The sequence below is a fragment of the Corticium candelabrum genome, chromosome 16 (assembly GCF_963422355.1).
Source record: "Corticium candelabrum chromosome 16, ooCorCand1.1, whole genome shotgun sequence".
Taxonomy (NCBI): domain Eukaryota; kingdom Metazoa; phylum Porifera; class Homoscleromorpha; order Homosclerophorida; family Plakinidae; genus Corticium; species Corticium candelabrum.
This window is the reverse complement of record NC_085100.1, coordinates 3,627,472-3,641,325: the sequence shown is the minus strand read 5'-3', so window position 1 is coordinate 3,641,325 and position 13,854 is coordinate 3,627,472. Positions and strand designations below refer to the sequence as shown.

General features: G+C 43.7%; 2 protein-coding genes across 3 annotated transcripts; both read left to right on the top strand.

Moving 5' to 3' along the window:
• The first annotated feature begins 115 nt into the window (after positions 1-115).
• Positions 116-3,459, top strand: LOC134191738 (Golgi phosphoprotein 3-like). Its single transcript, XM_062660352.1, has 3 exons — positions 116-303; positions 369-615; positions 2,829-3,459. The coding sequence occupies exons 1-3, from the start codon at positions 130-132 to the stop codon at positions 3,251-3,253; spliced, it is 846 nt and encodes a 281-aa protein (XP_062516336.1). The 5' UTR covers positions 116-129; the 3' UTR covers positions 3,254-3,459.
• A 171-nt stretch (positions 3,460-3,630) lies between these two features.
• Positions 3,631-13,791, top strand: LOC134191737 (peptide-N(4)-(N-acetyl-beta-glucosaminyl)asparagine amidase-like). Of its 2 annotated transcripts, XM_062660350.1 has the most exons (5): positions 3,632-4,426; positions 5,651-5,836; positions 11,442-11,642; positions 11,719-11,902; positions 13,461-13,791. In XM_062660350.1, the coding sequence occupies exons 1-5, from the start codon at positions 3,689-3,691 to the stop codon at positions 13,637-13,639; spliced, it is 1,488 nt and encodes a 495-aa protein (XP_062516334.1). In that variant the 5' UTR covers positions 3,632-3,688; the 3' UTR covers positions 13,640-13,791. The 2 variants fall into 2 exon arrangements, with proteins under 2 accessions (XP_062516335.1, XP_062516334.1); XM_062660351.1 differs by lacking the exon at positions 5,651-5,836 and having other exon boundaries at positions 3,631-4,426.
• The last annotated feature ends 63 nt before the right edge of the window (positions 13,792-13,854 follow it).

The following is a 13,854-nucleotide window of genomic DNA, read 5'->3' as shown; positions in this document are numbered from 1 at the left end:
AGACACCCTCCCTTTTCGACTTCCGTTGGCGGGGGAAGTAGATGATACTTTTGTAAACCATCCTGTTGTCATGTGATATATTAACAAAGCTGCTAGTTAATATCAAATAAAGGAGAGCGAACGACTACAATGGCGACTCGGCGTAGCGGAGCTCAAGTCCAGCGAGCAGCCGAAGCTTCCCAAGGGGCAGAGGCAGTCGACATCGACGAGCAACCAGTATCAGACGAAGAGACAGAAGACTCTAAAAGCACTCGCCTTACTCTCATGGAGGAAGTTCTCCTTCTCGGCATAAAGGACCGCGAGGTGACACGTCTGTTTACCTAACTGTTTCCATACTTCGTGCCTAACAGTTGTGTGTTCTGTACCAGGGCTATACGTCTTTTTGGAATGACTGTATATCGTCTGGTCTTCGCGGTTGTATGCTAGTGGAGCTGGGTTTGCGAAATCGTGTTGAATTGCAGCGGCAAGGCATGCGGCGACGAGGAATTCTTAGCAGGAAGGTTATTGTGAAGAACGGTACGATGACAGGGGACGTGCTTCTGGACGAAGCTCTGAAGCATGTGAAGGAGACCGACCCTCCCGACTCGGTGCAGAACTGGATTGAATTGCTAAGTGGTAAGTTTGTTGGTTGGCAGACGGCTAGACTGTTGGATTGTATCAAGGCTATTCCGTGTGTCTCGGTAGGGGGATATAGCTTGTGATGTCACTGATGACGTTTTTCTATTAACTATTCAGAACATAGGAAGGATGTTAAAATTTGTAGGCGAGCCGAGCTTGTTGTTTGTCTCAATAATGCAATAATCTCTCATACTTTACGTCTACACTTTCTTTGGCAATCTGATGAGTTTATAGCATGGATGATGTTGTAGTACCACTTTGTATAGTCTTTTTTAGTCGATGGTCTCCATTAAAGTGTTGAAAGTTAAGTATTTGTTCCTATCATGGAGAGCAGTGTTTCTGCTTGTACCTTATTTTTGGGAAACTGGTTTCATGAATACCGTATTTACCCGTAATATCGCCCATATCGAAACAACATCTATGCCCGTACATACACCCATGCGCAACAGGTCAGAACTTTCTGTCCAAAAGATGCCCATGCCCAAGTATATGCCCAGAATATGCACACGCAGAATATATAAAATGGTGTCCACAGAACATCGTCTTCGTCTGTGTGTGGTTGATGAGCCAGTGTCAATGCTGAGTGAAAGTGCTTACCACTAAGCTAGTGTCTTTGTTGCAATTATTGATTCTGATGCTGTTGGCGGGCTCGAGGCCGGCGACTCTGGTTGGCATGTGTAGTGTCTAGTTTCTGTATGTATGCTGATGCTGTAAGGATACCAGTACCTTTGATCTTGCAAATGGATAATTGCAGGCATTTGTGGTATTTCTGTCTTTTTGTGTTTTAGATAATGACTGGCTAAATGGCAGCATTTTGTTACCATGTATACGCCTGGCACCAAAATAACATCGGAGCCTTAGTATACACCCGGAAAAACCTTTATTTCTATATGTCCGAGGCTTTATTATGAGTGAATACGGTAGTTATGTTCAGTGGAACGCTGGATTATTGTTGGTTTGGTCAGTATAATTTATTGAATTTGTGTTTGGTCTGGAAAGCTTGGGTTATGATAAGTGAAAGGCAGAGTCAATAGTCAGGAGTGACTTGCTTGTTAATTTTTTACTTGTCTAATACCGGCTTTACACTAGGGCTGTGTCTCCACTTGTCGCTCTTCAAACATGTTTAACGTTAAACACATTTAGACTCTAAACATGTTTAGTAGACAGTGTTTTCACTTGTCTATTTATTCTGGACTATTAAAAGAATTATCCGGGACTTTGTTGTACTGAGTGAATTCGTTTCTTGTGCACCAGACAGTCGGAGATCGTCTTCTGGTCATCTGAAAAACAATCAGAGACACGAGTCTCTGTCTTCGCCGAAATCGTTCTCTCCTGACCCTCTGCCTCAGTCTACACACACTCTGACATTGCCTAGTTCTGTCTTCTTCTTATAGTCTCCAAAGAAAGAGAAAGAACAGTGCCAAAGAACTAACATCCATCGTTGTGGAATGAGCGTTTCTATCATGTGACTGTTAAACCTAAACCACTTTCGTTAAACTACCTCTGAATCATGTTTAGCAAAACCTGTTTAGGTTTACAGTTAAACATGTTTAGACTTAAACACATTGTAAACATGTTAAAGCCCTAGTGGAGGCGTGCCCTAGGCAATTTGACTGAGCCTTGCTGCTAAACCTAACCACTTGGTACATATTTTTGTATTACTGGGCAACACTACACAAAGGGTATTTCCCGCTGCTTACTCCCGGATCATTGTCAAAATGGCAAGTCAGGGGCTGGCTCTAGTCAAATTATCTAGTGTAAAACCAGTAAATAAGGATAATGAACTCATGTGACCATTGGCATGTTACGTGAATTTATTACACATACACTGTATCACATGTCTTTGCGCTTTGGTGGTGTGTTGAACCAATGCTCAAAGTTAGACAGCAGAGTGTTATATATTTGTTATGGGATGCTGATTGTGTTACCAAACTGTAACACTTTGATGATGGTGATAATAGGTTTATAGACCATCATGCAGTTAATTTGTTGTGCCACTTCCTTTAGACATAATTCCTAATCATAACTGTTGGCAGTTGCATTGCTCTCTGGTATAGTTTCTTGCACAAGCATCTGCGTGCAGGCATGTGCACATGACACACACACACACACACACACACACACACACACACACACGCACGCACACAAGGACACACTTGCACAACAACTACCTTAGCAATACTTGAAGCTGTGGTGTCTGTATTGTATAGGCGAGACTTGGAACCCGTTGAATTTAAGATATCAACTTCGTAACGTTCGAGAACGAATTGCCAAGAATCTGGTTGAGAAAGGTGTGCTGACGACCGAGAAACAGAATTTTCTTCTCTTTGACATGACTACACATCCAGTCGTCGACGCGACTGCCAAACAACGGCTGGTCAAGAAAGTGCAAGACTCGTTGCTGAGTCGTTGGGTGAACGACACAGGACGGATGGAGAAAAGAATTCTGGCTCTCATCTATCTCGCTCACGCCTCCGACGTACTAGACAATGCCTTGAACTCTTTGTCGGACGACGATTACGAATTGGCTATGAAACGTGTTCGAGAGCTGCTGGAATTGGATCCTGACGTCGAGTCTCAGAAACCCGGCTGTAATGAAGTGCTGTGGGCGACTGTTGCCGTCTTCATCAAATAGGAAAGAGAGGAAGATCCGGTTTTATCATAGATTTGTTAAGAAATTTCGAGTGGGCAGCATGGTGTTGTGACTGTGTTCTGACTCTTGTTGTTAATATTCGTGTGTGAGGTACAGTACATGTGGTCTTTATTTAGTCTTGTTTGTGGTTGTCAGAGGAAGGGCCACGTGTAGAGGAGCCTGTAAGAAGCACGTTTACTGTGACTTGCTCTTGTTTAATTGCGGTTATGTAATTTTGTAAATTTTGCGCTCCCACGCGCGTGCGCGCACACACCACACACACACACACACACACTACATATCTAGGTATGTGTTTCTAATAATATCGAGACACTGCTGCAGAGTAGAATTTCACAGACAGGTTATCCGGGCTTTTACTCCGCTTTGTAGTCTGGTTTCACGTTTCCGCTGGATAAATAGACAGGGTGATATCCTAGGATGGCGCAGGCCTTTTTATCCAGACTTATCACGGGATTGCGTCACGTCGAGAAATATGAGGACCCTCAATTGCAGAAAAAGGCTCGCGACTGCATGCCGCTTTCTGATATGCTGCGTCGAGCTGACAAAAGAGCATCAGAGAGTACAGCCAGCTCTGCAGACTGCTTCGTAATCGAGCTTCTCGCATGGTTCAAGAAGGAGTTCTTCCGCTGGTGCAACCAACCCAACTGCTCCACTTGTGGAGGGAAGACGGAGGCGTCCGGTCACGGCGTCCCCACGCCCGAGGAAAGAAGACACGAGGCCGGACGGGTGGAATTGTACCGCTGTTGTGCCTGCGGAGCGGAGACCCGCTTTCCTCGGTATAACGACCCCGGGAAGCTTCTAGAGACGCGAGTGGGACGGTGCGGCGAGTGGGCCAATTGTTTTACTCTTTGCTGTAGAGCTGCGGGGTTAGAAGCGCGACACGTGGTGGATTGGACGGACCACGTGTGGACAGAGGTGTTCTCTCAGTCGCAGCAGCGATGGCTGCATTGTGACCCATGTGAGAATGTGTGTGACAAGCCATTGTTGTATGAGGCGGGATGGAAGAAGAAGTTGAGCTATGTGATGGCTTACTCAAAGGACGAGGTTGTGGATGTGACATGGAGATACTCGGCTAAGCACCAGGATATTCAAACTAGGCGAACAGAGTGTCCAGAAGACTGGTTGGCTCATACACTTTACTCACTCAATTTACAGGTGAGATACCAGCAACTTTTTAAGTACTGGGAATTTTTTTCTGGAACAAGGCCCAGGGCAGCACTACACAGAAAATGAGATTTCTATGGAAGAAAATCTGTTCTCAATAAGTGCCAGGCGGTTCATAGGAAACTCTGGAAACTGGCAGATTGACTCGAGTACTGTACTGTACCACAGAGTAGGCAAGTGTGAGGCCCATCTTGCAGCGTCCTGCATATTTAGTCTTTCTTTATAAACTTTAATAGGAGTGCGACCAGACCTGAGGCGTTTCTTTATAGAGGTTCCTTCTTTAATCTACAGTGTAAGATCGCTGTCTGGTTGCCAAACCTGTACCTACACTATAGTATAGTAACACATGTTACTAACAGAGCCATAGATATGGCTCTGGTTACTAATACAGCCTCGGAATATTGACCAACTTTGGGTCAACTTCAAATCACGTACCACAAGCTTGATTCTCATTAGCTGCCCAGTGGGCGATCTTTTGTCTTGGTGCTCTTTCAGAAATTTTTGATAGTAAAATCACAGTTTGGATGTTGATATTCTTTTTCTAATGTGAAAGTAGTTTCATCTTTTTGATTAATGGATTTGGGATTTTAAATAATTAAAGGGGTAACGTGTGCAAGATCGATTAACAATTTGATTTTGGATTAGCGATGTTGCTTTATATCTTGCTGCAACGTGCTTCACAATTTACAATGTGAGTTGCCTGGCAACCATGCACTTTCTGTTCAACATGTGACACTACATTAACTTAATGTGCAGACCTGTAGGCAAACAAGAGCTAGGTGGGTCAATAGCTGTGAAGATCTTTGTTTTAGCCGAAAAATGTTGACTCAACATCTCAAAAAATCTTACTTTTGTTTTGCTACTAAAGTGACATTTTAAGTGAAAAATTGATATCAATTCTTAGGTATAACTATTTGTTTAATTAAGCATATCTTATAATGGTCAATAGGCATGTTGATAAGCAAGCTTTATATTTGGGTGAATTGGTTTATCTTAATTATATTGTTCAAACATAGTGATTCATCGGTTTGTGTGACTGTTGGTGCACAGAAATTAATGAAGCAGCAGATCTGAGATGCCAATCATTACCTGTACTTGCACATTGCCGTCGTTGTATAGTGCACCCAAGACAAGAGACATAGATAGTTGTTGAGAAACCAACATCTGATTGACAGTATACTATTAGTTTTGACTTGTACTGTTGTATGTGAGTAGATTCAGAAACGTTATTCTTCCTCTCGAGTTGCTGAGCTGCAATTACGCTATGTGAGAGAAGTCGCAGGATTTTTTACTGTTCAGAATCCAGATGGTCAAGAATATCAAGGCAGAACATCAGGAGCTGTGGAATGGAGAAAGGCAAGAGGAGAGTTAGGAGAATCAACAAAACGAAATACTCAAAAGGTAGTTGTTTATTAGTCACCACCGTGGCATAGTGGTTAGCGACAATGGCTACCACTCCATGGTTTGGGGGTTCAAATCCCAGTGACGACAATAAATTGTGATAAATTGTGAAACTTGTCTGTCTTTCTTTCTCATGTTTCTCTAGCTTTATCCATGAGACTATGACTCAGTCGTTGGGGAGTTTGTGTGGTCTGGCGAACGGTCCGTTGACGATGACGTTTAGTGCTTTGCTGGTGGTCATTGATATCCACTAGGTGTGCTGTCCACGAGTTTGCGGTCACTGTAATGCCTGTAATGTATATTGAATTGGCTAGTCATTGATTGCCGTGTGCACTACACAGAAACATGTACCCTGCTGGGCTCACCTGCCAGGTTGGTGGGTGCCCAGATGGGGTAAAGATCTCACTTGCCCATTATGGAGGGGCATAACGACACATATACATTATTATTATGTTGTACTCAACTAGATCAGTCTGGTTTGTAAAGTCTTTTACAAGTACCGGAAGCAAACCTTGCTTTAGAAGTACTTAGACCATCACGGCTGTATAGAAAGAAGACATGACTTTACGAAGGATCCGAGTAGATCCCAGAAGCACTGTTTTCTGTAAGTGCTGCAGGTTGTGATGACCTGGAATAATGTTCAGCCACCGTGCAATACCTGCGTGCACTGTGCCCAAACCTCCATATGTGTCGTTATGCTCCTTCATAATGGGCAAGTGGGGTCTTTATCCCATCTGGGTGCCCATCAAGGTGAGCCTAGCAGAGTACATGTTTCTGTGTAGTCCATACCGCGATCAATGACTAGTCAATTCGATATAGATTGCATGCCCAAAAAAGCACTGAACGTCATCATTGTCAACGGACCGTTTGCTGGCTCACAGAAACTCCCCAACGACTGAAACAAGTCATAGTCTCATGGATAAAGCTAGAGAAACATGAGAAAGAAAGACAGACAAGTTTCATAATTTACTGTCGTCACTGTGGTTTGAACCCCCAAACCATGGAGTAGTAGCCATTGTCGCTAACCACTAAGCCACAGCGGTGACTTTATGGCAGTGACTTTATTATTATGTGTGTCGTGCTCAACCAGATCAGTCTGGTTTGTAAAGTCTATTACAAGTACCAGAAGCAAACCCTGCTTCAGAAGTACTTAGACCATCACGGCTGTCTAGAAAGAAGACATGACTTTACGAACGATCCGAGTAGACCCCAGAAGCACTGTTTTCTGTAATTGCTGCAGGTTGTGACGACCTGGAATAAAGTCCAGCCACTGTGCAATACCTGCGTGCACTGTGCCCAAAGCTCCCAAGACTACCGGAACCACCAGTGTTCGACAATGCCACATGCGGCTTATCTTGACTCGCAAGTCGCTGTACTTCACCAACTTCTCAGCATGTTTCTTGCCAATGTTGCCATCATCAGGACAGCTGATATCAATAAGAAGACAAGTGTTTGTCTTCCTATTTCTGAGACAGATGTCTGGACAATTGGTTTTGATCTTCCTGGCAGTGGGGATGGTGGTATCCCACATCATAGTAATGCCATCCGTCTCCACAAGCCTATCAGGATGATGCCGGTACCATCTCCTCTCCACTGGAACCCCAAAATGGTGACAAACATCCCAGTGAATGATGGATGCCACCTGATTGTGTCGATCAGTGTAGTTCGTTGGTGCCAAAGCACTACAGCCTGCCACAATGTGGTTGACTGTTTCCAGGCCTACACTGCGCATGCGGCAAGTAGGACTGACATCACGATGTAGAATCTTGTGCTCATAGTACCGAGTCCGAACAGCTTGGTCTTGAGCAGCAACAACCAGTCCCTCAGTTGCAGTACAAAGATTCGCTGCCTTTAGCCATCCGTAGGTCTCTTTCATGTCCGCAGGCGGTTGCTCAGTGAGACGACGATACTGCCTGTGCATAGGCTTCCCACTACAGGACCGCACACGAAGAGAACTGCAACACGTACGGTAATGTCTCGCATCTGTTTCAAGCACTTGCTCGAAGCCACCTTCAATTGAGATGGATGCATTCCTGTGTAAGTTCTGTGACTTGTTGTCCGAAGCAAGACTCCTCCACAGCTGTGCAGTAAACCGACAAGCCATGCGCTTGATCGAGTGTGAAGATTTTCCAGAGTCACACTCCCGTATCATCTGCATGAAAGGATCAGAACTGTCAGCAAGGTAACAGTTCATCCTCACAATACAAGATTGATATGTCGACTCAATCTGTTGTAACCCTCTACCCCCATCACTGCAAGGAGCGTACAGTCGGTCAACGTCTGCAGCAGGATGGTGGACACCGTGCATAGAGAGGAGCTTTCTGGTTCGTCGATCGAGCTGCTGCAGGTCCGTGCACCCCCAATGAATGATGCCAAAACTGTAAGTGAGAACCGGTAGTGCAAACCCATTGATGGCTAGAATCTTGTTCCGACCATACAACTCAGTCCGGAGAACCACCTTCACTCTGTGGAAGTACTCACGACGGAGTTTCTCCCGCATCATGCTGTGCTGAATACCGTTACTCTCATCTACACCCAAGTACTTGTAGACTTGACCCGGTTCCAGACAGTTGATGGTGTCCATTTTTCCTACCGTCACTCCAGAGTTGTGTCCAGAAAGTCTGCCGTTGACAAAGTGTGCAACAGCACATTTGTCCAGACCAAACTTCATGTGGATGTCATCAGAGAAGGTACGAACCGTGTGCAACAACCCGTCCAACTGATCAGAGTTTCTGCCATACAGCGTCAGATCATCCATGTAAAGTAGACGACTGATAAGCTGACGTTTGGCAGTCTGACCATGCCCAGTGGTCATCCGGTAGCCGTAACCGGTTCTGTTCAGCTCCTTGCTCAGAGGATTGAGAGCCATGTAGAAGAGAAGTGGAGAAAGTGAGTCACCTTGGAAAATACCCCTCCTGATCTGCATAAGCCTTGTTTTGATCGTACTATTCCTGCAAGAAAGCACCATCGATGTCCTCCAACTCTTTCATCACACGTGACAGGAACCTGCACAAGACTGGACTGATCTTATGCAGCTGAAGGCATTGGAGCAACCAACTGTGTGGCACGCTGTCATAGGCTTTCTGGTAGTCCACCCAAGCCATGCTCAAGCTCTTGTGCCTGGTCCTACAGTCTTCGGTAAGCAGCTTGTTGATCAACAGCTGATCCTTTGCACCAAAAGATTCCTGTCGACAACCCTTCTGCTCCGGAGCCATGAGGTTTCTCTGATCCAAATGCCCTGTAATCCTCTGCCTGATGACTGAGGTGAGGGTTGTATAGAAGACAGACAGACACGTGATAGGCCAGTAATTTTTGGCCTGGTCAGTCTTGTCATTCTTAGGAATCAGAGTAGTTATTCCTTGAGACAACCAGTCGGGTACAGAGTCTGGATTCTGAACCAGCAGGTTGCAGTTACAAGTCAGATCAGTGTGAAGACACGTGATACACTTGACCCAGAAACCATAAACCATGTCTGGACCAGGAGACTTCCAGTTCCCCAACATTTTGAGACACGATGTGACCTCATTGTCTGAGATAGGTAACCACTGCTGCTCATCTTTCCGGTGCGTCTCGCCATTGGTTTGACGTCTCAGCCAGAAGGCAGACTCATTATGATGTACCTCAGTTTCTAGGATACCACCCCAATACTGTTCAATCTCAGACTCGGATGGCGGGGAAGTGACCTGGATAGTCTGCTTATCCAGCTTTCTGTAAAACCGTCCAGCATCTCGTTGATACAAACCATTCTGGCGAAGTCTCTTACGATTCTTCTCCAGCCTCCTGGTCCGCTCGACCTTGGACTTAAGGTCCATTTTCAATCGATTGATGGAGGCCTCACAACTCTCCGAACAGGAAATGCCCAACCGATGCCGAAGACGTCGGAGTTCATGTAACATACGAATGCCCGATGAACCCTTACTAACCTCCAGCAACAGTGAGATCGCATTATTATTAGTATTATCATCATTGTTATTATTATTATCCGAGGTGTGACTAGGGTACAGTAATGCAGGCAGGTCACGTGACGTATGACCGTATGACCTACTTGACTACAGATGACCAGCTATACAATTAAACTTATTTATTACTATTGTTTCAGCTATGAGCATAAGAAATGAAACTTGTAAGGTCACATGACTGAGCGAGTATAACAAACTTAGAGGTTGAAGCACTTTGGCATGTGTGTGTATGTGTGTGTGTGTCTGTGTGTGTGTGGGGTCACATTTAGGAGTATGACATGCTTCCAGTTTTGTCAAAATGGTCCAATTATGCAGCAGTATTTGTGTTTGGTTGTATGTGGCAACCGTGCGACAATGGGGACGGACAGCCAATTGCACAAACCACCAACGTCGATGAGAGGGCTTTTTGCACAAACACCAGAACTGTCTAACTAATTCATGTTTGCAAATCAAAGGGTTTTGCTGGAAATGAACGATTAAGACTCACCGATCTACAACGACCAACGCAAAAGCAATTGTTTTCCTGACGAACTAAAATTATACGGGAACTTTTCAGGGTGTGACATCATACATCTTTTACCATTTGACGATGACAGCCAGTTTCAGCGGTGTTAGGCATTTATCGTCACATGGAAACAACAGCCACTTTGAACGATTTAGCTAGACTTTTCATGTAGTTGGCTTGGAAGGAAAATGGCATCGAAATTTGTGATACCTCACTCCAAGTTGATTGTTTCTTCAGACGCCTCGCAATAGTACAAGAAAGATGAAACACAGCTTTGGTTACTTGGTATTATTGTGTTGTTCTTATTATTAGTATATACAACAACTTTATTTTTGATTAACAATAACTGCTGGGAAGCATCTGGTTTGACAGGTAGTTATTTCCACTTTCAAGTAGACTAGTGTTTGTACTGTATATTAATTAGTCTTTGGGTGTGTATTTACAATTTTTAATACTTCATACTTAAGGCCTGTCCACACTGGCAACTGGATCGCGATCCGATCGCGATCCAACCGCAACGCTGTCCACTTGCAACTCGATCGCGATCCGTCCGATCCACATCGCGAGGTGGATTCGATCGCGATCTGATCGCGATCGGTTGAATCCAATTAGAAATAGTGGGCGTTACCTTCACGTACGCTACGCGTGTAGTTGGAACATCTAACACTCCTCACTCGTCTTTGTTCTCGCTCACCTTACGTCGCTGTATCAACGCTTTCTACAGCAAAGAAACCACACATACACATCGGTCATCAGTCACGTGATAGCGAAATGAGGCGGAGGTATCGTTTTCAAAGTGCAGTGTGGACGATCGCTATCCCGATCGGATTGCGATCGAATCGCGATCCATTCTGGTCTAGTGTGGACAGGCCTTTAACAACTAATGCACTTTGCATGTGTTTGAACTGTCAGTGCTATTTATTTTATATTGGAGGTTTTAATGTATATCATCATTCTTGCTGGAGATTGCAGGTAGAGAGACTGAGATTATATACATCAATACTTCTTGCTAGTGAATTGTCTTGGAAATATGCTTAGCAAAATCATTTCTAGACATATGCGAATGGTGAATATTTCTTTGAATATCTTCTATTACTTTGCTGTGTAGTGTGTACTGAGATATTGTGTTGTTACTTCCAAGGTGGGTTATGTTTTCAAGCCGTCTGTCGAGGAAGTGTCCTTAGGGATGCTCTGTATATGCTATGATGCCGTTCGTGACGCTTATTACAGGAGTATGGTTAGCGATTTACACACAGATTCTACCCCTACACTTGAAGGATGGAAGAATGGTGTTTTCACATCTTCACGTGTATTTCGGAAGGAGGAACTCGATTGGAACAAGGTGCAGCTGTTGGAGCATGCATGCAGTATTCTGTGAGCAGGTTATTTAGTAGGTGATGAATTGTTGTCATTTGTAGGTGTACTTGAGTAGAGAAGAAGGGAGCTTGCAAGGCTGTGTTAGTTGGAAGATCGACTTGAGTGGGACTGGTGTGGTCGCAGAGTGTGTTCTCATCAAGGCCGAGCATAAGTGTTTTAGTAGTGGTAAAGTCGAGTGGACAGTCGCTACAGACGATGCAAAGTCGTTGTCTGTTCCACTTGGAGGTACGCTGCAGATATGCATACTTGGTGTTTGAATGGTTTTTAAATAGAATAATAATGGGAAAACTTTGAAATATTTAATTAGAATGCATTATGTAGGTGTGAACTGTGTAAGTTGGGTCGTTGTGGAATGGAAGTCCTCTTGCTCAGGATCTCGTATTTTTGTGTTTCTTATAGTTTGCTGGCTGAGGGGAGGAAACAGTTGCTAACTTGAAGTCTTGCCAAGTTGACTTGGGTGTGTTAGCTCAGCAGGCGGTCACCCAAACTTTCATGTCGCTACATGCAGTACAGTACAACCTCGACTATCCAGGCACTGATTATTCAGACTTTTTGATAATCCAGACAAATTACCCGAAAAGCATGTGGCTTTTACAAGTGTCCCATATAACATCATTTCTGTCACCGAAACCATAACCTATTAACGTACTGTAAACCAAGAAATTTTTGGTGGTGATTTATTTGGGTAATTTTGGTATGACATATACAGTCTACCTAAATTAAATCTTTACCTAAATTTTGTGAAAGTTGTCAAAGCTCTAGGAGCTAACAGCAATGTCCATGGACATGGTAAATTATTGCAATTATTATCTAACTACATAGTGCTCACCTACTATTGTGTTACACAACTGCATGAATGTAGATCTAGTGTATATTGCATCCAGCCAGGAGTATCGAGCTTCCGAGAAGTTCCACCGAAACTAGATCTACCGAAACGGAATTTTCATAAGGTGCCAAAATTTTACACCACTGAAAATTTCTTGGTTTATGGTATTTCTAAGAGGAAAAGGGCATTGCTGACAATTGCACAATTGAAAGAAGTCCAGATTTAGACGGCATGTTTACATCTATTGTGTAATTGTGTTGACCTAATACGTTACTTGACTGTCGATGTCTGACTGAGCCTCAAGCAAGTCAGCACATCATCATTTCGATTTTCCGGACATTCTCTTATCTGGACAATTTATCTTTCACCCAAAAAATTAAAAGTTGGACAATTGAGGTTGTACTGTACCAGACATTCAGAGCACTGCCATATCTATGGTATGCAGGTGTTTGACGTCTGAACAAATGACGTGCTCAGATTACATAATTTTTTCAAATTGTGGTACAGCATTATATAACACTGTATCTGGAACTTTGTTTGCACACATATTCCATCAGCAAGAATGAGTTGCTTGTACATACCATTTGTAGACTAAGTCAAAGGAAATTACTATTGAGGGATTAATTGCAGTACTTCTGATTCTCTGGCAAAGAGGGCATTAATTTTCTTTGTGTACAAGTGTCTATACTGGACTTGGTACCTACAACCGTATATATATAATCATTGCAAGAAGCAAAAGACAAAGAACTGAGGGCAGTAGTACTGAACGATGCACTCAGCTGATCATTGATCTTGAGTACTGCAATGTAGTTTCGTATCTTGTAATTCAAAAGGAGTTGTCTCAATCTTCCCCCTCCCCGGTACGTAGGTCAGAATTTTTATCATGTGAAATGCTGACAGCAAATGTTTACAAGCGATGGCATTGCTGTTGTCATTGTCTGTTTTTATGTGTTGTAGGACCTAATGCTATTGACATCAGTGAATTAAATGGAGCGGAGTCGTGCCTAATCACCGCATCGCTGTCTGGAGGAGAAGGAGACACCGCTTGGCAGCATGCCCAGCTGTTTCGATCGAGCAGCAATGAACCACTCGTGTGTTCATTAGAAATTATTGTTTCTTTGAAACAAAAAGAGTGAACTTTGACAGCAATAACTAGTATTGGTTGCTATAACGACGAACTCTAGTTAACAGAACAAACTTTGTTCGTTAATTTAATTTATTAAGTGGAGTCAGACACAAAACGTTTTTGACTTATAAATTTACATTTAATATAATTGTTGTAACCAATTAGCGCTCTAATCTGTACGGTCTTGCAAGCGAGGCGACGTCAGGCACCCGGATTACGCTAACG